The sequence below is a fragment of the Achroia grisella genome, unplaced genomic scaffold, assembly GCF_030625045.1.
Source record: "Achroia grisella isolate CSIRO2021 unplaced genomic scaffold, CSIRO_AGI_Agris_v1 utg1971, whole genome shotgun sequence".
Classification (NCBI taxonomy): domain Eukaryota; kingdom Metazoa; phylum Arthropoda; class Insecta; order Lepidoptera; family Pyralidae; genus Achroia; species Achroia grisella.
In genome coordinates this window covers 234,798-258,145 of record NW_026712700.1, presented here as the reverse complement: position 1 = coordinate 258,145, position 23,348 = coordinate 234,798, and the positions used below count along the sequence as shown (strand labels likewise).

At 30.3% G+C, this 23,348-nt stretch overlaps 1 protein-coding gene across 2 annotated transcripts; it reads right to left on the bottom strand.

Moving 5' to 3' along the window:
• Positions 1 to 507: 507 nt before the first annotated feature.
• Positions 508 to 20,805, bottom strand: LOC131841848 (monocarboxylate transporter 12). 2 transcript variants are annotated; one of them, XM_059190200.1, is made up of 6 exons: positions 20,448 to 20,805; positions 7,294 to 7,413; positions 5,395 to 5,619; positions 3,440 to 4,231; positions 3,158 to 3,358; positions 508 to 3,002 (listed from the first exon to the last, which is right to left on the bottom strand). In XM_059190200.1, exons 1-6 carry the CDS (start codon positions 20,596 to 20,598, stop codon positions 2,845 to 2,847), a joined length of 1,647 nt encoding a protein of 548 aa, XP_059046183.1. In that variant the 5' UTR covers positions 20,599 to 20,805; the 3' UTR covers positions 508 to 2,844. The 2 variants fall into 2 exon arrangements, with proteins under 2 accessions (XP_059046183.1, XP_059046184.1); XM_059190201.1 differs by lacking the exon at positions 3,158 to 3,358.
• Positions 20,806 to 23,348: the final 2,543 nt, after the last annotated feature.

Below are 23,348 nucleotides of genomic sequence, written 5' to 3'. Positions count from 1 at the left end.
AATAAAAGAATTTTTCCGAAATAAAATTACCGTAAGTTACTTTTTATTACATCAGTTACCTGTCAAAAAAAGTCCCGTCTAAATCGGTCCAGGCATTTCAAAGATTAGCCCGAAACAAACAGACAGACAGACAAAAATTGTAAAAAATAATAATTTGGTGTATGTACCGTATCTATATTCATATGCATTTAGTAAAAAACGGTTATTTCAATATTACAAACGGACACTCCTATTTTATATATATGTATAGATAAACAAATATTTCTTTTCAATTTTCATCACCAGATAGTTAGTCTGTGCTATAAATTTAGATACAAAGTTTTTTGTACATGTCATATTCCAAGTCAACTCCTTTTTGGTGAACAGAAAATATAAATATATAATACTAATAACATAATCATCAACGCCGTTGGCGTTTCAAGGAAATTTGAATCTAATTGGACGTTGGACATGTGAGAAAAGGATGGAAAACAATTTAAATAACATTTCAAAATAGCATTAATAAATTCCAATATATATTTCAATATTAGGTCTATATGCATATTAACATTAATGTACAATTAACGCATTAGATGCGCAAGAATTCATCAATACAAAACAAAGTGACAAAGATTTGTACGAAGATATCAGTAATTTGCACAGTTCAGTTGATTGTATAATACAATATGTATTACCTAGTTCAGTCAAGTATTTACATTATAATATAATTTACGTATCATTTTCAGAAAATGAATAACGGATTACTCTACTGAACACAACACGGAAATTAATAACTAGCGCCATCTCTCGGACTTTAAAATCTATTAAATAATAATATTAATAAAAATACAATATTCTTCAAGACGTGGAAAGACGGAGAGTTGGCACTATTTTGTATTTTATATCTACTGTAAAAATAAACGAAATGAACCAATGTACTTTTAATTATTTATACAATTACTTAAATATAGATTATGCTTCTGTTAAGGTACGTTGGACCTCATCCATTCTACCAACGATTGGTCCACAATAAGGCCATTAAAGAATCATACGTCATCACCTAAGTCGATATATTTGTTTACTACATCTATTGGCAAAGCGGATATTTTAAAAATCAAATTTATGTGCCCTCGGGAAGATGAATAGTGTTTGTATTTTTTTTTACAATTAATAATAAATATTATAAATGATATTATTTCACATAGGTACAAACAATAGCATAAGTTTGATATCAAAGAGATGAAAAAGTTAAAAGCTTCAAGGAAGTGTTTAAGAACTATTTTAGTGTTTAAATTAAAAGTATTTTAATTTGTATATTAATTTTATACATGTTTAATTAAAGCTATTTTTCTTTGCTTACACTTAATTATCTATGCATATATGTTTTATATAATATCCTTGTAGATGTAGTAAAATATAGTATGTACATATTTATCAATAGTGGGGAAGTTGGTATAACCAACTTTCGTGGTTTTCGACCTTCGTATTACTAGGTATACAAACTATTGTATACCTAGTAATACGAAGGTCTAAAATACATTCATTAGTATTCTGTTCCTCCTCTCCCATGGAAACAATGTGAGTACTCTTTTGGTATGATACATAACGTGTTAGTATTTGAATAAAATTTACATATATTGTGGTACTTTGTGAAAAATTGCAAACAGTAATTGATCAAAAGGTTGAATGAAATTTAAGATTTTATAATCAGTAGCAAGCCAGAAGAAGACAAATAAATATATTAGATGGGTATATATCACCCATCTAAGTTTGTTTTTTCTCTTCTTGGCAAACCCATGTAATATTTCAGTTAAAATTTATTGATAAATATGTATTCGTAATTTGAAATTATATTATAATTATGAACGACAGTTAATGAGTAAGCCTTTATTCATAAAATATTCGAACGCCCAATACATATATTCAATTTCATTTATAGAATTTGAACTTACTTGAATTGTTCTAGCTATTTTCAAATTCAATTCAAAATCAAACATGTTTTCTACAGTATTTTTGTTTTGATGTCGTCATTATTAACATAAAAAAAATATTTACATCCAGTGCACAACAAAATGTTTTATTATGCTGTTAACATATATATGTGTAGTAGTCGACCAAGTTGCATTTCGTGATATATTCGACTATTATCTACTGACCTATCATTTAATATAAATATTTTTAAGTCATTATATCAATGTATATAAGTCATTATACAAATATACACATAGCAGATTGTAATATAATATGTTATTGTGTAAATAAACATACTAGTAGTGAAACTATCTTGGGGTATGATCTTACAATATTCGCCTATATAAGAACCATTTTATATCTTCAAACGTCTCTATTCAAGCCAAGCCGTAATATTTCATGAATTAATCACCTTTCACATAGTTGTAGACTAGTTTATGATATTACCAATTGATCAATGTGATTTGATTACAACATATAGTCAGTATACTTCAAGCATAATAAATTTATCCGTTATCTTAATGCTAAATAAAATATATATACTATATATAAATTTGTTGCAGTTCTTTGGATAAAGAAAAACTATCGGCACCTCACGATTAAACTAATATAGGAAATTAATGTCGTATGCACCTTTTATCACTACATGTTCGTTCATACACTCGCCACATTATGTCTGGAATGAGTTAGATAGCTCTCATCAAAGCATTCACTCACCACTTGTTTATTTACATGATTGTAACTATTATCGGTATAAAAATTATTCTCTTCTACTATTGTAGTATCATATACCCTGTCACTATTGGTTTCATCTCCGGAAGTTAGCGCGGAAGATGTCGAGGGACTGTTGAGTACAATAATGGGGTACCCTCTAGTCCCTCGGGACCCGGCCCGCTATATTTGCTCCATATCCGTCTCATCAATCCATCTGCTTCTGTTATTCCTCTTTTCCAATACAGGAATGAAGAATAGGATGAGACCACTTAAAGCGATCGTGCTTCCCGCTACATAGAACCCGGGCGCATATGAGTTCAAGACATCGTATAGCCACCCTAGAAGTAAAGACGTAGGACAATTAATGATTTATGTCGACATTAATCAGGCTAAATAAATGGTTAACAATTTGTAGAATAAGTGTAGGTATTGAATATATAATAAGTCTTGTTTACAAAATGTCCAAATACTATGCTGAGTAAAAGTGATTTACCTGCAAGAGGTGGACCTATAAGTGACGCGATGCCTTGAAATAATAAAAGGAGTCCAAAGGCATTTGTGAGTTTTTCAAGACCCAGTAGATCTACTAGAACTACGGAAGTGAGGCCGACGTAGGCACCGATTGTGAATCCAAAAACGGTTGCATATACAGCTAGACCCCAAAATTCCCAACATGCCATTGCTAAAGCTGTGCCTGTAAATATATCCAATATTAGAAATGTAATTGTTATGCTATTAACATATTCTGTTAATAATAGAATTAGTTTTTACTTACTAATTCCTGCAACCGTAAGGCAAACATTGTAGGCGCATAAGCGGTTTACCCAAGGTTTGTCACTTATGTATCCAAGAATAATCCTTCCGACCAAATTCGACGCGCCAATAATAGATATCAGGTAGGCAGAGTTTGGTACATTCATCTTCCCACTCATAGGCACAATGTAAACATATGGAATATAAAACCCTATGCTAGTTAAGAAATTGGATAACGAAAACAGAACGAATACTGGATCTACTAGAAGAGAGAGATCGAGCATTTCCGATAGAGCAGCTTTCGATTCAGCCGAACACGGCAACCATCCACATCTGTCTTCCGGTTCTTTTTTTGGCTCTTTTGGAAGTACTCTTTCTGGAGAAGCTGCTCTAAACTTTGCTAAACTATTTAGGCTCCCTTGATATAACACATCAGGTCTTTGCATAATACCACTACCATGTCTTGATTGACTTTTAGATAGTTTTCTTTGTTCATGTGATTTATTTAAAGCCGGCTGAGAAAGTGTTAGCCGGGCTACATCATTTTCTTCAACTTTTCCATTAGCTCGAATAACATTCTCTGTACTTTGTGACCTTTTCAATGGAGAATTACCAGATTTGGGTAGCATAGGCTCTGTAACTGGCGTTCTCCGTTGTTCAGGTACAGGGCGAAACATGAGCCCTAATGGCACGCAGTTGAGAATTAAGGCACCGATGATAGCCATGGCCCCGCGCCAGCCGTATTCTGAGATAAGCGCTGATGTTATTGGTGCAAATAGAAATGTACCAAGACCTGACCCACATACTGCAATACCTGCAATAGAAACAAAAGTTTGATGTGACATTGACAAATGTACACATTTTGTTGTTTTGATTTAAATAAAAGTAAGCAAATAAGCAAATAATTTTAACCAAAGAAGTAGCCATAAAAGCTAGGACAGGCAACTTCCTAATGTGAAAAAACTAAACGTGGATCGGTATGGTCGGTAACAAGTTAACAACAGATTTAAATTTACAATTTATACAATTACAGTCGGCGAGTTATTGTCAATCAAATCAAAAAATCAATTTCAGTCAGTTTCGTCTTTTAAACATAATTTTAAAAAATATTTACTCAAAGTACAAAAATTTTAAACGTGGCAGATAAATACAGTAGTTTTATATACATGTATATTGATTAAATAAATAAATATATCAAGCTATATACATTACACAAAAGTCTTTCTATCAACACTTTTTTATCCTTATATATTTTTCTTCTATTTATCACACATATAATTCATCCATTTAACTGATTCTTCATTTTAGATATTTGATTTGAATTTATCACGAATGCTATTTCTTTTTTTTTTTTTTTTTTTTTTTTTTTTCAAGTGGCTCCACTGAAAATCAGCGCTGTAGTGATACGCTGCGGCACCAGCTGAGTGGTAGCCTTTTCAGCATAGCGAATTATTAGTTTTTAAGTTTTCTTTTTTATCTGTACGCTTTTTTATGCTGAATAAATGATTATTATTATTATTATTATTATTAATATCTATACTATATATTTGACGGCCTCGGTGGTCCAGCGGTTTAGCACACCGCCTTACTTCCGATGGTCGCGGGTTTCGCACGGCACAAACTTTAGTATTATTATTTGTATCGGTCTGGGTATTTTCTAAATAATATATCTATATATTTGTATCAGTTAGCTAGTACGAATAACATAAGTTTTAGCTAGCTTAACTTGGGTCTAGATGGAGCTTGTGAATTGTCCTGAGATTATTATTATTATATACGGTATAATTTGTTCACTGATTATACAGAACAGAAGAATTTACTTTAGAGTGGAAATATGTTTATAACAATATGGTGGGGTTAGATTTGAATAATTACCATTCTTGATGATCTATGATATAATGATGCATTAAGAAACTTGTTGAACTTAGAAAATATTTAGTATATACTATAGAGCATCACAAAATGCACATAACTCACCAGTAGCAAGACTCCTATAGCGCTCGAACCAGACAGTGACACTAACAATAGCGGGCAGGTATATTAGACCAAAACCGAAGCCGGCGCCGACGCCGATGGTGAAGATTAAAGTGAGCACATTTTCAGCATACGCCGATGCCACCACACATACAGCAGATAATAGTGCTCCAGCTATAGTCACCGCACGGCAGCCCCAACGATTCACAAAGGAACTTGATATTGGACCTGAAAAGTTATCAACACAAACTTAAAAAATAGTTAAATACTATTATCGTGGATGTAGTTAACATAACATATACGTTTATTCTTATAAATGGATATGACAAAGATAAAATTATAGAATATAGGTACGTGGGTCGTATTTTACAGTACTAGATTACAGATCAGGAAGTTTTAAATTACTAGTTTGCACAAATTGTAGTAATATTTACGTTATTTAAAACTCGCGTTGCTTTTAGAATGTAATATTAATAAACTGGTACATTTTTATTTGCGAGTTATACAAAGCAAATCCTACTCGTATTATGCTTGATGTAAAGTGGCATTATTATTACCCTGGGATAGGTGACAATTATTTTATCACTAACAATTCTAAAGTTGTTCAGTTCGGGATTGATGGATTAAATATGATAAGCTACTGCAATCTATTACAATATTGTATCATAAATTAAATATAAATACTGTTTTGATAGCTAAGAATGACAGCGAAATTACTGGGAGACTTACTACCGGAATGTGACACTCCGGATGTCACAGTGTATTAGGAGATGTTTGGGATAATGTTTAGGTCTATAGACGATAGACTGTATTACGTAGACGACGTGTGTCGTCAGCTTGTTTGCTACAAATTTTAATCTGTAGTCGATACGGATTTCTGTATTGGTTACATATCGTACTATCTGAACTCTTTAGTAGTTCGTTTCAATGAATATTATTGTGTATATATGATGCATTTTAGGTACTTTGGGAACACTCATATTAATCCTTATGGATTAGTCATAATTAACAAAGTATTTTTAAACGTATAATTGTTAAAAGAACTTCGAACGAGGTATACTTTATGTGAGTCGTATTCTACTTGATACATTGATATGTAGTACTCTGTATTCCTACCGAGAAATAAGGACAGTCGCGTCGCTGCAAACTTTTTTATTTCCTTCATCCAGGCAATATCATTAAATAATTGGTATAATAATTTAATGTTAGATAATAATGGTATTTGGTAAAAACATTTAACCTTTTATATAAAGATTGTTTAAATTAAGTGATAAAAATAATGAGATACTAATTAGTTGTCGGTCTTTTAAAAAACAAAAGAGCGTCGAATATTGTTTACTGATATACCGAGTTTAATAAATAGGATTTACATCAATATGTAAATAATAACTTCTTCACAGTTCACTTAAACAAATATATATATATTGTTATATTATAACCTAATTCTAGACATTTATATTCTATTGCGCCCTCATATGATAAATCATTTAGTATATTGATGTTAGGTCAGATTTACATATGAACAAAAAAAGCAATTGTGTACCATTGTGTTATCAAGGGTAATGAAATTTTTAATATCGGTTTATAAATATTCTAAATCATTGTAATATTACATCTGCGATTTAGTCTGTTTTTGAGACAAATGGTTGCCTATGTCTTTTCTAGTGATATAATTTATTTTCATAAAAACCTGTTTTGGTGTTTAGTCGTGAAAAATTAACAACCACACAGACAAACATTAGTATAGATATGTTAAGAATATATATAATTATTTGTTTAGTCTCTGGTGTGTGGATATGACGTTACGTATTAAAGAATACGTTCCGCTTTAATGCTTTCTTTCATTCATGGAGTATAAAAAGGGACGGATATTTTCCGTTTTTCAATGGTGTCTTTAATTACCTGAACTTAATGTGACCCCCACCAGGATGGAGACGATCCACGCGGTCTTGCCTTTGCCCTCGTTGAAGTAGGTCAGAAACTCCGCATAAAACACGCCGAATGAATACGTCATACCATCGGCTGGAACAGGCAATAATGAAGGGTAAACACGTAGTTTGTATAAATCTTATATTAAATTAATGACGTAATGGGACGTCGGTATGTGTATTAACATTTCGTATATTAACTCTACCATAATCTTTCATATATTTAACATTAGATAAATATGGTTCTTCAAACCATGTTATTAAAATACTGTAGCGTCTTATCATGACTAATTAAAACATATTGTAATTACAGAAATCTTTTGTTTGAGACTTACTCTCAGATTAAGTAAAAAGTAAGCAAAATATTAAAAAAGTTGATATTCTAATAACAGGTGAAATTTATTTTCATTTTGCCATTTTTATGAATATATAACAATGGAAATATCGACCAAATATGGAAACGTTGAACTACTTAAAAAAATACCAAAGAAAAACATTGAGATAGCATATAGTGTAAACATAAATCGCCTCTATTCATGTCTCTAGGTGACGTTATCAGTTTTCATGATGTTGCCAATTTGTTTATCAATACAGTAATACAAAAAATATTAGTGGCTTCATTCATACATCACTGTACACTGTTTCATCAGCTGATAAAAACTGAATTTCTAATGAAGGGCCAAATGATCGTTTTAACGCCATGTTTCATCGGAGAGAAATGATTCACAACACAGTACTGATATACTGCATGATTAATACTTCTGTAATTACTTAATAAACACGCATAAGGGACGCATATAGGCGACGGTTACCATTTAGCATCTTATTAGCCTATCATAATATTTGAATTTCCACATCTTATAAAGACAACCTTAATCTTATTTATCTATTTTATACTTAATTATTTATTTACGTAGATAATCCACTTTAAGTACCATAAACATGTAGACTTGTACTTCAAGATAGTATTACCCAGAAGCTAGTGTTTCTTATCTTTTTAGTATAGGCATATAGTATTTAGGATTAGCCGTGTGTTAAGATTTTTATGATCGGATTAAAAATGTCTCAACAAACAATTAATCCGAAACACTATATACGTGTACTAGAAAACATAAGAAATACTATTATTCTTCATATACCCATTATTCTTACCTATATGAACCTATGGCTAAACCGCTTTTTTTGTAAGCTGTGTTTCGATTGGAGAGTGATATGTAGCGAAATGACAGGAGACGTGGCATAATATCTCAAGTTTTTTTGAATGCCAACCCATGAGTGATAATACTGGTATTACAGAATGACTTGGTGCTATTAATGTACCTATAAAGGCGACGTTGTCCACTTATTATAAGAAGGACTGCCTGATTTTTGCCATTTTCAGTTACATAATAAAATATAATAAAAAGAACCTATATATGTATGTATGTAGCTATAAATATAATGTTATAACATCGAGATATGAAGGTGTTCACAAATCATTGAACTCTGAAAATGTGAGTCTGATATGACATAGCAAAGAAAGGCTTAGTTTATAAAGCGATGAGTTCACTCTGGTTGAAAGATATCCATTTTCTTTTTGCTATTTCTGTACCGAGTCGCTTTTAATATATCACCGTACTCTAGATATAATTTACATTTGTCATTAATAATTTACTTTATTTATGAATTATCTCCGCACTTCTGTTCAAGCATAAATTCAAATATTATATATTTACTATTTGAATTGTGTACATTTCTAACCGGTTGATAAGATAAACTAAGTTTCTCAAATTGTATGACAGCAAAATAACAAATGAATAAAGAAACAAATTTCATACATATATATTTAATACATATTAAAATACATTTTATACATATATATTTATATACGAGAAACGATAAATATTGACATCTTACTTTACAATTACAAGTAAAACAAGGTCAAACTACTTTTTTTTTATTATTGTATAGGTATCTATTTAAAAGTTACAATATCGTACATTAGTTATCTATACATCTATACCTATAAATACAATTGGAGTGTCTGTTTGTAATATTGAAATAACCGTTTTTTACTACATGAATATAAATATATATACGGTGCACACACCAAATTAACATTTTTACAATTTTTGTCTGTCCGTCTGTCGGTCTGTTTGTTTCGGTTAATCTCTGAAATTGGTGGACCGATTTTAACGGAACTTTGTTTGGCAGATAGCTAATAATAATAAGGGGTAACTTAGGCTACTTTAATTTCAGAAAAAATCTTTTATTTTAGAAAAATAAAGTTAATTTCCACGCGAACGAAGTCGCGGGAACAGCTAGTCATAAATATAGACCTACATAAATGACTAAGTTCTTTACAACATACATCTACATATAAGAATAATTACAGAATTCATATTGTAGTATTAGATTATAACTTATACAATATTCTGATCGCGTTCAAACTTACATAAACAATCCCAAGTTACAACGAAGTTACATACATATATCTAAATCCCAGATTCGCAACTTCTTCTGACTGAAACGGTGTCTGAAAAAGTTACTGCAGATATTCGAGCTGGAGTAATCAATCATGAGTATCAGCCCCTTCTCATCCTCATCTCAGTCAGTTGATATTTAATTACCTACTAGTATTGGTCCATATAATGAAAACGAAACTGATCGCTGTACGCACATAGAAGATATACTGAGAAAAACTATTATTGAGAAACTTTATCAATGTAGTACAACCTAATACTATATTACCATTTTTGTCTATGCATCTGTACGCGCTAATCTCTGAAACAGCTTAACTGATTTAGGCGTGGTTATCACTAATATGTTGAGGTAGTTTCACTTGAAATACAGTCTTTAGTTTTATTCTAATGTATTTACATGTAAAAAAGATATAAAATATTATTATTCCGAAACACGATTAAAGGCACGGGCTCAGGTAGTCACTAATATAGCCGATATGAGCGACATGTAATTATATTGCTAATTTCCATAAAAAATAACTTATACATAAGAAAAATAATTTTGAAACGTCCAATTTATACGAACTATAATACATATTGTAACACATGTTTGTTCAATAATTACCGACGTCTTACCCTCGCGGGACTCATTTTCTGCCAGAACAGACAGAAAATACTACATACGACAAAAGTGAATTCATGCTCATATAGATACATATATGGTTTAGAAAAGTCTTGTAATATATTGTATAGATTTTTTTAAGTGCGATTAAGAAACAATCACAAAGATACGATAATATGTAATTAAATATTATTTTTTTATTATATTTCCTTCTAAAAAATATAAAATTATTTTATCTTACTAGTATTATATAGGTGAAAGTTTTGTGAGTATGGACGGATGGATGTATAGATAGATATTTGTTACTCATTGAAGCAAAAACTATTGAACGGATTATGATGAAATTTTACATTAATATAGCTAACATCAGAATAACATGTAGGCTATAAATAAAAAACGTATTATGCAAATTGGGCGACATATAATATAATAATAAATGTCAAGGAAGTGGGAAACAGACGAAGTTGGGCGGGTCAGTTAGTGTTATTATATTTCTAAAACAAGTACAGTGGTATATAATAATAAAATTCATATTTTTAAACAAAAATATAAGAGACAGTGCGATTGAACAACGATTTATTTTTACGCCCCCACGCGCCCGGCTCTGTTTATAATTAGCTAATTTACTGGTGTATGATAAAATTACCACTATCACGATTACGCGACGTGTGTCGCACATGTTCTCTTATTGACACATGTATAGTGTAATGATTGCAAAGATTGTATAATTATAAAAAAAACTATGCACGATAAACTTGACATTGTTTGAAACATGATTCACGTATGTAGTTAATGATATAATATTTTTTTATATAACTGGGATAGCAAACAAACTGACGAAGCTGACCTGATGATAACTGGTAACTGAGGATACAGAGCACCACATAGGTATATTATTATCACTTAATTTCAAAGCCATATTTCACTCTTCCATCGAATCAGTATGCCTACATGCACTTATAACATTTTACTCTTATATAATCAGTTAACAGTGCTGTCACTCAACACTCGGCACCCATTTTGTTTCTGCCTCTATATAACTACCACATACATAGCTCTAGTGAAACTTCAGTCCGCATTAAAACACCGTGTTAATTATAAGCCCATGTAACAAAATATTAAATAAACGTAATAATTAGACTGCTTAGAAATTTTTCTAACTCTACTCACTACCAAGACAATACAGTAAGGAAAAAAGTTAAGTAGCGCCAGCTTATTTAAACAAGGTTTGATGCTTCCTAAGTTGAATTTCTATAAGATAAAGATAGTTACGAGTTTGGACTAATTACATCTCAATAAATAATAAAATTTAATACATATCTCACCATTGATAATTAACAAATTTGCAGTAACAAATATTTGAAGAATCAAATTCATCATTATTATTTTTTATTATTAGAAGGCAGGTTTACTATATTATCATGAGCTGATTACAATAAATACTTTTTACTTAAAGTTCCTACTTCTGTTTTATATATAAAAAATAAACGTTAAAAAGTAAATCTAAAACTAAATCAGTAAGATTTTCATAGCACGATCAATCGAACTAGGAAAAGCATCTTGACATCGCACTACCGCCGTGTTCCATTGTAACGTCACGCTTTTGTTCTTTCATACTTCCATGAGCCTATTCATGATACTATGAATAGACTATAGATATACTGTTTATTGACGTACCTACTAGTATACCTACCTGTAAATAAAACCAGTTTCAACGTTTAACCTACTTTTTAATTAGTTACTATCGTACGACCATGTTACGAGGAGCAAGCGAAGCAAACGATGTCGGTGTCAATACAAGGTATAACTGAGTTAAGAATTTTTATTTATTGATTCCTTAAATATTTTTAAGTTATCTATTTTTAGAGTGTTAATTGTTTATTATTCCTAAAGAAGAAAAATACGGGAAATATTGAATTCCGGCCGATATAAAAATAGTGTATCTACTTTGATTTTGATAAAAATAACTTTCCAGTTATGAATAATACCAAAAACGAAAACTACTTCTAAACACAGTAGCAACACCTGCTATGATACAAGTGAGAAAATATATTTTTGTTTTTGTAAAAATTAGATACAAGATTGTTAATACTTTTATGTTCCTTATGAAATTTTGTATTTCTTATAAAATTTTGTGTATGTATTCAGTATATCTGAGGATAGGGGGTAAATCACTTAGGTCTACTAAGTGATAAGTCGACTTAATATTCTATTTTGTCGTTTTATACAAAAAAGTTTATTTAAAAAAAAAAATTTTAATATTTGTTATGAATCGGCATTAAACAATATATATAACCCTAAATGTTCAACCTTCTACCAACAACCCCTATCTTTAATATCGATATTAGTACTTCAAATTATATGGCAAAACAGTATTTGCCGGGTCAGCTAGTAAATCTATAAAGTTCTAAATAATAAATTTAATAGTCTATCCACGTCTATGGGCGTACTATTAAATGCTCGGAATGTTTATTGCAATACAAATTGGCGTTTTATTTTATGGGACAATAATGTCATTCGAACATAAACATAGGTACCTCACCTGGGGATATAAAGTTAAATGCGTTACGTCTATAGAAGCTCGTTCAAAACACGTGCTCGCAGCTCGCAATTACCTAAAGCACGTTTATAACCTTCTATTTTTATATATACATAGGTATAGTTTTGTGGGTTCCGTACAATATATATTTATAAGAGATTTTCTATAACTTTTATAAAAATAACCAGTAAAAGTAACAGATCTCTGCCTGTTCATGAAAAATATGTGTTAAAAACTGCTAGAACCTAAAGCTGCATTAAAAATACAGTGTTTGTTTTATTCCAATCAGCAAACACAAATATATATATATATATACATTTTTTGTTCAATACTCTAAAATTGCTGATAATAATAGTTGTGTGTTTGTAGTTTAAGAGAAGTAATAATAGTGTCCTGGAAATTCAGCGTGTGCTATTGCTGTATGCTACTAGTAGATTTAAAATACGTATGAAATAAGCAAACCAGTTTCTAATTTTGTCATGCTTATTTGTTGCGAAATTAAACCTTATAATTATAACAACTATTTGTATAATATAACAATCACGATATATAACATGGCAATTAGGGGTTTATGGCTAACATTCTCTCTACACTGTTATGGGACTTCGCCGCCTCTCTGTCCCCCACAAACTTGTAAATCAAATTATGTAAGGTGGCACGTGTTTGGGATCATTTCAAAGTTAAATTATAAATATACATAAATAAATATGCAATAATATAAATCTGGCAATTCTTGTGTACGTATTAGGTATACATTCTATGTCGGAAACAATTTAAATTAAATGCATGAACATAACTTTAATAACGCTTTGTTTTTTATATTTATATGTGTATTTATAGAGAAGCTAGATTACCTAGACACTCCTTTTAATGCAGTTTACACGAGGTTGCGTTATAAATAAGAATGTTGAAGACAATCTAGTGTTTGAACCAATCTAGAATAATCACACGTGATAAAAGCTTGTTTCATAAACACGGAATAAATTGTTATTAGTTTATAACTATGTGTTTAGTCTTATTAATACATAAATATACTATATCTTTACATAGTATAATTTGAAGTCGCTACTGCTGTCTGTTTGCTTAGATCTTTTAAACTAAGCAACGGATTTTAATGCAATTTTTAGCAGTAGATAGAATGATACAAGGGGAACGTTTATATGTATAATATATGTGCAAAGCCAAGCAGTGTGAAAATATAAGCAATACAATATATAGGTACAGATGAGTATGTAAAAAATATTTCAATTTACTGAAATACATAAGTTACACAGCTATTTTATGAATATACTTACTTTTAAAATTACACAATCTTACTAATATTTCATTAACTAGAATGATAATTATTATATTACCTTCTCGTTATTAGATTAGGATAATTCCGTCATATAATAATATATAATGTGATAACGAAAGAGATAGTAAAATGCATTACGTAAAAATCAAAATTACAATTGGACCGATTAAACTTGTTCATCACGTTCTATCGATATACGGTTTGATTATCTTATTCAGATTGGTTACATTATTAAATTACGACGCGCTATTTAGATAAGTATATTGACTATTAACTACTAAATTATCTTATGGAAACATTACCACGCTATGCAAATACAGTCCCCTTCCAGCGTATTTTGTGATAGAATAAGTCTTGCATTTTCCTGTGGGAATATTTTCTACATTAACATGTACTTATTATTAGGTATCTAGTTCTCATACGAAATTAATACAAAATATATTCAGTATGGATATATTTCCTAGTATAGATAAATAAATACAGAGCATAATTGTCGAAATAGTTACAAGGCCGTTAGTAGATAGGCATCTGTTGATAGTGGTGTGTGATTTATTTAGTGGTGGGTCATTATAATATAACTTTTCATTATAGTATAATTTAGAAGCATTTATAAAAATATTTGTTCAATACAACACGAAAATGCTGTTTTAAGCTTCTGGCTGAATTAATTAAGAGGAGAGACGCTATGTATATATTCCTAATATGATAATTTCATTCAAATAATATTGACCACAAACATTAGTTACAAGTTAGTATAAAAGAACGTACAAAAGAAATATAAGTAGCCACTAGATAATAGAAAACAAAACATTGCGGTAGCTTTGAGGTCATCCATTTTCAGCGTTCTAAAAACTAAATGACAGATTTACATTGTAAGACACCGTGCCAAAGTAAAATACCAGTACATTAGTACTAGTATTTTATTATTGTTTGGTTTGTAATAAATAACAGCAGCTGACCATATGTTTGGCAAAAAATTGGGTTGGGTTTAGTTTATTATTATAATATTATTACCATAGAATGAGTACCTATTTATATTCAAATAAAAATGGTCTCCGAGTGATTCAAGGTATTAAAATCACAGAATAGATTTCAATCGACTATTTCTACAGTCAAATAAATTAAATTGGGAGATATTGGAATATTATAAATGAATTATTCGTTTTCGTCAATTGAATACAAATGAGAAATAAATATTGAATTTGGCAGTATATTGCAAACAACAACTAAAGTGTAGCCTCTATAGGTGTGTCGATATAGTTAGAATGAGGGTTAATGTCAAAAAATTAAAAACATTTGCATTCTTATGATAGTATTAGATCGTAGAGATTTATTTTATACCATATGTAACTTGTAAAAGATTCAATCATTATTTAGAATTTAAAGAATGAACTAATATTTAGGACTAACATCTGGATTTAGTCGGGCAACATAGATCAAAGTCTTTATTAAGCTTCTATTGTTGGTATTTTGTACAATGTGTTTAATGTGCCAACGTCTAGCAATATAAATAATAAAGTAGTAGCTGTCGTAAAGTGAATAAGACAGATTCCTGTACGTTGTATGGCTTCAGAAAATTGTATATTCACTTTTCTACTTATTTGAAAAACATGTAAATAGTTCAATGGATTACGCTGTGACTCTACAACAGGCTTTTATAAGTTATTTTATTTTATAAATAATTGAGTCTTATAAGTTAAGGCATTTGCAACATAAAAATACAATATCAGCAGGAAATTTGGAGGTAGGGCTGTAGGGACGGGTAAAAATAATAATAGTAGATATTCATGGCGTAGATATTTATACATTGATAACGTTTAGCTTTTCAAGGTTATTTATACAGATGGTTCCCAGCAATACGCGATAAAAAACGTAGGACGTAGTTTGAAGTTTGATCGACGATTTACTTATGATACAGCAGTACCTTGTACGTATGTACCTAATTACAATTTGAAATGGAAAATTATACCAACTCAAAAATAAAGATAGCGTGATTCTCTTTGAGGAATTCTCAGTCATCTCTTTCCACGTTTCATAGAACAACCCGCAAAGGGAAGGTTCGACCTTTGGTAATGGTACAATTTCCTCGATAAATGTATCCGTGACACGCGACTTCGGTAATGTTATCACTTAACTGCATTGATTTTTCGTTAGATGATCTTCAAGTACTAAGTAAACGGTTAGTTTTCTTTTCATCATGTCTAGGACTCGTTTATCAGTAAGGCCAAGTTAGATTTAGTTTTAAAACTCTTTTTATATGGTTCTAAAAATCTATATTCAATATTAATTTAGGTCTATGTGGAGGTATGTATATATTCCCTACATAATATAGTTCGAAATATTAATTAAATTTTGAATTAAACTTTCATTATCTATCATATGACATAAACTACAGTCTTAAATATGTTTTTCTTTGTTTAATTTCTTCTTCATTTATTTGTTACTTGGGAATAAGTTTATTTAATATCGAGAATTCATAACAAATACATAAATAGACAGAACAGATCTAGATACCTAGACTACATATCTTTTTGAATTTTCAAAATATTATAAATTAAACGCTGCATTCTTATAACTTGAATGACCATATTTACAATGTCTCATTTATTTTTTTGATTACTGTTTGTACGTCGTTTAGGAAGTTTCTTTACAAACAAAATTTGTTTGTAATGTAGAAGGTCAGTAAATAAAATTAATTATTGACAGACATTTTTATACTGTGATATTTTCTACACGCGTTGAATTTTTGAGGTCGCGAAACCATAAAGTTTTTTTTTAATTTCGTTTCGTAAATGATTGGACACGTATGATAGGAGTATGAAACAGAAATTTTATTATAAACTCCCAAAAACTTTATTTGACAATATGTTCAATTATTATAGGTGTATAGGATTTCTATACCATGTGCCTACTCTAAACCTACTTGATGTGAATTGGTTCTTATTAATTAGATTATAAAAACACTGTAGAACATCAGTTCTTCAGAGTTTTATCACTAATTAGTAAATCCACTAAATAATAATTGTATGCATTGTCTATTTGTAAAACTGAGAAATATATAAATATTAGCAAAATTAAGTATTATTTGTTATTTTGTATTGTCATTTGTCAATTGTAAAAAAGTTTTAAATGTGTCTAATAGGTACATAATACTGACTATATATTGTATGTATAGTCAGTATTATGTACCTATTAGATTTCTAAACATACTACCTGTCTCAAATAGATTTTGGTCACTGTTTGCTATGAAATAATAATAGTGTCAAAGTCAGAAATTAAATTCGCTTAAAAAAATGTCTTTCTTATAGAAGCATTGACAGTCAATGTCACTCATAAAGGTTAAGGTTTTTAAGCAATACCTATGTATATAGTTGTCCTGGCTAGCCTAGTTTCGTCATATGAAAAGTACTAATGTTGCTATTACAAAAGTGGTTGGTGATAGGTGATAGAAAAATCTAGGGTTGTATGTATTTTAATGCCATATTATAAAAAATAATATTGTCCAAAAAATAAAAAAAATGTTAGGGTTGGACAACCCTTATCACTTAGGGATATGAAAAATATATAGTAGCCTACTTAGACCTACGAAATATGCAAATTCCATAACAATCGGTCAAGCTGTTTCGGAGGAGTATGGTAAGTAATATAGTGCCACGAGAATTTTATATACCTATATATTCGGACGAGCATTTGCAGATACTAAGCTAAGTTAGATACTACGTTAATTGTTTACAGTATATATTACTCTTCATATTTTAATGTTCATTTATTAATATTTAAAGTCTTCCACATAACTAGGTAAATATTTGGATAACTTTTTAACGGCTGTGGTGAAACAAGTCACTCATATGAATAAATCTTATTATCGATACATATAAATAAAATTGGAATGTCTGTTTGTAATATTGAAATAACCGATTCTTCCTACATGCATATCAATATAAATACGGTACCAAAAAAAATCATTTTTTTTATTAATTTGTCTATCTGTCTGTTTGTTCCGGCTAATCTCTGAAATGGCTGGACCGATTTTGACGGGACTTTTTTTGGCAGGTAACTAGGTAGGAATAACTTAGGCTACTTTTATTTTAGAAAATTAAAGTTAAATTCCACGCAGACGAAGTCGCGGAAACAGCTAATAATAAATATAATGGAACTATGTGATTATTATTTCGCACAATAATAATATTAGGTGAATATATGTATCCACACTATAGATAAACAAACGTTAGAATATAAACAATCTGTAATATTTTCCAGATGAAGTTTTTTGTATGAAGTGGTGTTATTTAGATATTTATAAAACACTGATGTTTTCAAGAATTAAGAAAAATGCGAAAAAGCAAAAATAGCACGGATTTTTCATAGGAAACTGTAGTTACTTGGCAAGGTAATGGCAAGAATGCCTCAATTTTTAAGTTTTTGCCTAAGTATTATTTTTATTTTAATTAACACCGCGCCATATAGTACACACGGTAAGCAGAATGTGTCTTATGGGTACTAGAAATCTGATATAAATAATATTTTTTTAAATACATACAAAATATACATAGAAAACACCATACTGACACAATCAATCATATTCATGTATACAAATGCTTGTACCGTGAGAGGAATCGAACTTGCGACTTGTGTGCTAAACGTCTAGACCACCGAGGGCGTCAAAACATAATAACGATTATGAATAAAACACGATATCTGTGAAAACGTTCAAAACCATTGTAGCGTTCAAGCATTAACGAAACTCAGTTGTCCTGGGGTTCCTTATATGTTTAATAATTTTAAGAGAGAGGTTTTACAAAATATTTATTAAATTCGGAGAAACGGATTCAGGAGATAACTTCGAGAGAACTCAGCCTCCAGAATGTATTTACCTACCTAAAGTATACTTTTGAGTAATATGTAGGACTGATTTAGAATGTAACATTGCAAATATTTATATAGCTATCATAGTAAGCTATATATAATGCCATTCAAAATAGTTCAAATATGGCATCGGCTCTGCTTACATATGATAATAGAGTGTATTTTGTGTAATTCAACAAGTTTAATATATTATATAGCGGTTAAATGGAAAGAGTAGTTAATTACATTTATCATATTGTGCCAACCACTTCACATTATCGACATCTAAATATCTGCCTACTCATATTTGGTACAATTGTTTAATGAGGCCAAACAAGTGACTTATCACAAGATAAACGACCTAAGTCAATGTTCATTAGATATATAGATTTTTACTTGAAATTAAGATTTAATTGTTCCGTAGAAGTATATAAATCATATTAGAAAGGATCATGTGCTTTGTTCTTTTTAAATAGATGCATATGTAATATACTCGTTTGTATTAACTATGTATATTGGCGGGCCACGAATGGAGGATGATAGGATGAGCATGAATTCAGATCTTAGTTCATAGTGACGAATAAACTACGATGGTTACCTAAGAAATCGCGTTGTGGAGGTCATGGGGCCACAAAACCTCGTTACTATCAATTTGCTCCTCCCATGAGGTTGTAGCTAAAGAACATTTGATTCATTTTAGATGTTTCTAGATGTATACATCTCTATTGATTAGTAAATTAGTAGCAGGTAAAATCTAATAGACAGGCAGATATGTGTGGTAGTTTACAAAATATATAGGTATGTATTATAGATACAATTTTAAATTAGTAACCCGTAGCGCCAGAATCAAATATGAACTTAAAATATGTATTTTCGAATGGTATTTTTTTAATGTTATCCGAATTTAGTTTTGCTTAGTAACAATTTTGTAAAGATATCGGCAGTAGTTATCAGATTGGACATCTAACGTTGTGAGTACAAGATAAATGATAAAATATGACAAGGAAAAATATTTGTCAGGTATACAGGTAATAACATGTATTTATAGCACTCCCCTATATCTGCGACATCATATTTATAAAAATGGCATTTATGTACAGTCCTTGATTTAATCTGAGGTAGATTGTACATAAAATCGTCCAATTCTGATCCGATCTTGATCTCACCTGATGCGTGGTGCTGATCTTGTTGTAATGCAATAGGTGCTCATTACCATCAGATGAGCCGTTAGTTGTATGCTAAAATACGTGAAACTGAATAAAAACCTTCTTCTGTCAGTTAAAAAAAATCATGGCCTGTTTTTAAAATTAGATTTGATCTCTCGAATTTTATCATATATAGAGATAAAGTACGATTATAAGTATTATTATAGTAGATTACTCACTGACTATATGAATCATGAAAGATGCGATGACAACCATCCAGCCCCATCCTCCATCAGGTGGCGGTGGAGGGCTCTCCGAAACCTCCCTCGTCGACGCCGCTGCATGTGCACTGTTCCCATTCCTAGAATTCTTCACCACGCCGTGAGACATCTTGCAATTATCTTTTTGGCACTATGTATTAATTTGTCACTTTATAAGGCAGCAGAATACTAATGATATGATTATCAAAGCGCTTTGTTTAAAATACTAGATGATTATCTCTAATACGATGCTAATTTGTACAAATATTTTGTATTGTCATTACGATATGATTGCTTCATATACAGATTAAAACTATGTTATTGATCTCGGATATTTCTTTTTAAAGTTGTTTAAGATTAAACAGAATTAATTATACTTCTAGCATAGAAGGGATTGTTGAAGTTGTCTTGAACTGTAAATATAACGGAAGAATAACCAGGAAGATCAATGATTACTTAGGAAGGGGTAAAAAGAATAGTTTTAAAAGATAATGTTTACTCGTTAAGTTCTATCTATTGTCGTAGATCATTATCTCGATATCTATCTGCTATTTCGGATGACTATTGTTCTGAGTGTTGTTTTGCTCCAAATATTTGCAGTCATTTTTTATTTAGCGCTGGTTTTGTATCTGCAACAAGGAAATAACAACATTTTATTATTTATTATGTAAATTATGTGTCGTGTAATGATTTATAGATCTAAGCTACATAAAAGCCAGTGTCTATCTTGTATTTATATTTAAATAAAAAAAATGTAATAACATTATACCTACTCAAAGATTCTAAATGACATGGTTAATATCGTAGTGATTTAGTACGAGTAGATAGTACTACTGTAATATTATGTTATCTGTGGTATTACATAATTAGGATAATTTTTATTCTAAGAAAGTTAATTTACGAATATAATAATAGTTAATACTAGTTACTAGTTTGATACTTCAGTAGTCTTAACCTTTGGTTTATAGTGAAATAATCTGACAGAGATTGAAATCCAGCAAGCTGAAAATAAATTAAAAGACATTTACCATAAAGGTCGAGTGGGTACATTCAGAAGATAAAGTTTTATACTAAGACGTAATGGGACCGTTTCATCAAGCCTCCATGTAGACATTTAATTAAGATTTATGTACAATTGTAGTATTCTATGCTTAGTATAGTGTCACTACAATCCAAATTAATACTTCCATTAAGTAGGGTAGGTACATGCGTTTAGTTTGAAATAAACAAATATTTATTGCCAGAGCTAAAATCTAGTGACAATATTAATGAATGTGAACAATTTTCCTAAAGAAGCAAATCAGAAAATTTATTTCCATATTAAAACCTTCATACAACCTACACGTTCAAGTAATCATACTTGGATTAAGTAGTACCACAGATAATATAATATGTAGTACGAAGAGTGCATTTTTTTTTATTTTCTACATTATTTTTTGGTGAAATAATGTGAACATTTGAAAGTTAATTGTCTTTCTTGACAATTGACCTTGTATTTATTATAGAACATGGTAATACCATGAATGTCTCATAAGAAGATTACGGCGATGGTACTGAGGTATACCATTACCGTTGCTATGCCAGTACTCTACACATTATGCTACTATTTCATTCAGTGTCGTCACCACAGAATAAAATAAATATATATCGATTATTTAATCATTTTTGTAATGGTTAATCAGAAAAATAACTACTGGGCCAAGTATTTTAAATATTCTTTCATCTATAGAAAGGTGCGTAATCAACGAGTTGGTATACCATATGCTTATTTCATAAAGGTAGAGCCGCGGGATACAGACTCGTTTATAATATCATATTTCTCCACTGTCAATCTTGTGACTTTGTTTGTTGCAATGTAAACAAAGCAAAGAGACGATACGACGATGAAATACATAAAACACGTGCTACCGTTCACAATTGTACAATATCACAAAGTAAATATTTGACTGTTATCTTGTTTCAAACACGAAATGATCGATCGACGGTATCATAGCATGTCAATAATTGAGATAGTCTTACACCATAGCACAAATGATTTGTAGATAGTCCGATATATGATTTCTAGATTATCTATCCTAGATTGGATTATCACTATCGCACTGAAGTATCACATAAATTATGCAATATCTGAGCTTTAGGTAGATATTTTTTTATTAAAATAATGGTAGACTGTACAAACGGATAAAAGCAATTGTGCTGTATATTCAATGACATTGTCAAAACTGTACCAGTCAGTGCAAAGCCAAGAGAATTGAATAAGCTAATATAAAGAGAATTTACGCATATAATTGTCTGCCCTATAATACAATTACGACAGAAAAAACCCCGCAAAACTTAATGAACTTAAAATATAGAATAAAAATATTTTTGTTTATTAATTAATTACAAAAACATATTACCTGCACATTTTCTAAATCATCAATGTTGAGTTTTTATATTGTGTTATTCTTTTTTTCATAAATTATATAACTACTTACATCTGTGACCCTTTTCGAAATAGGTACATAGTATTCTCGTATGCTTCGGTCACATGGCCATAACAATCTGTTTGGGCTTCCAGGGTTAATGACACTATTATTACCAATCAAGCTCAATACTTATTTTGATCGATAATAAAAAGTACCATTTAATGACATCAATTGTTCAGTCCTGAAGTTCTACTCCGTATTAAGAGAAACAAGGCAACGAACGTGGACGTAATTCAAAACAAACAATTAGTCCAATAATATATGAATAGTTGTTATGTTATTGGTCGTCGTCGTCGAAGTACTTTTGGATGATAATCGTATTTCGTCCAGATGGAATAGAATATCTGAATTAAAAACTAAAAGCAGAAATAAAATTGGACCCTTTTCACAACCGCGACCCTTTATTTAGAGA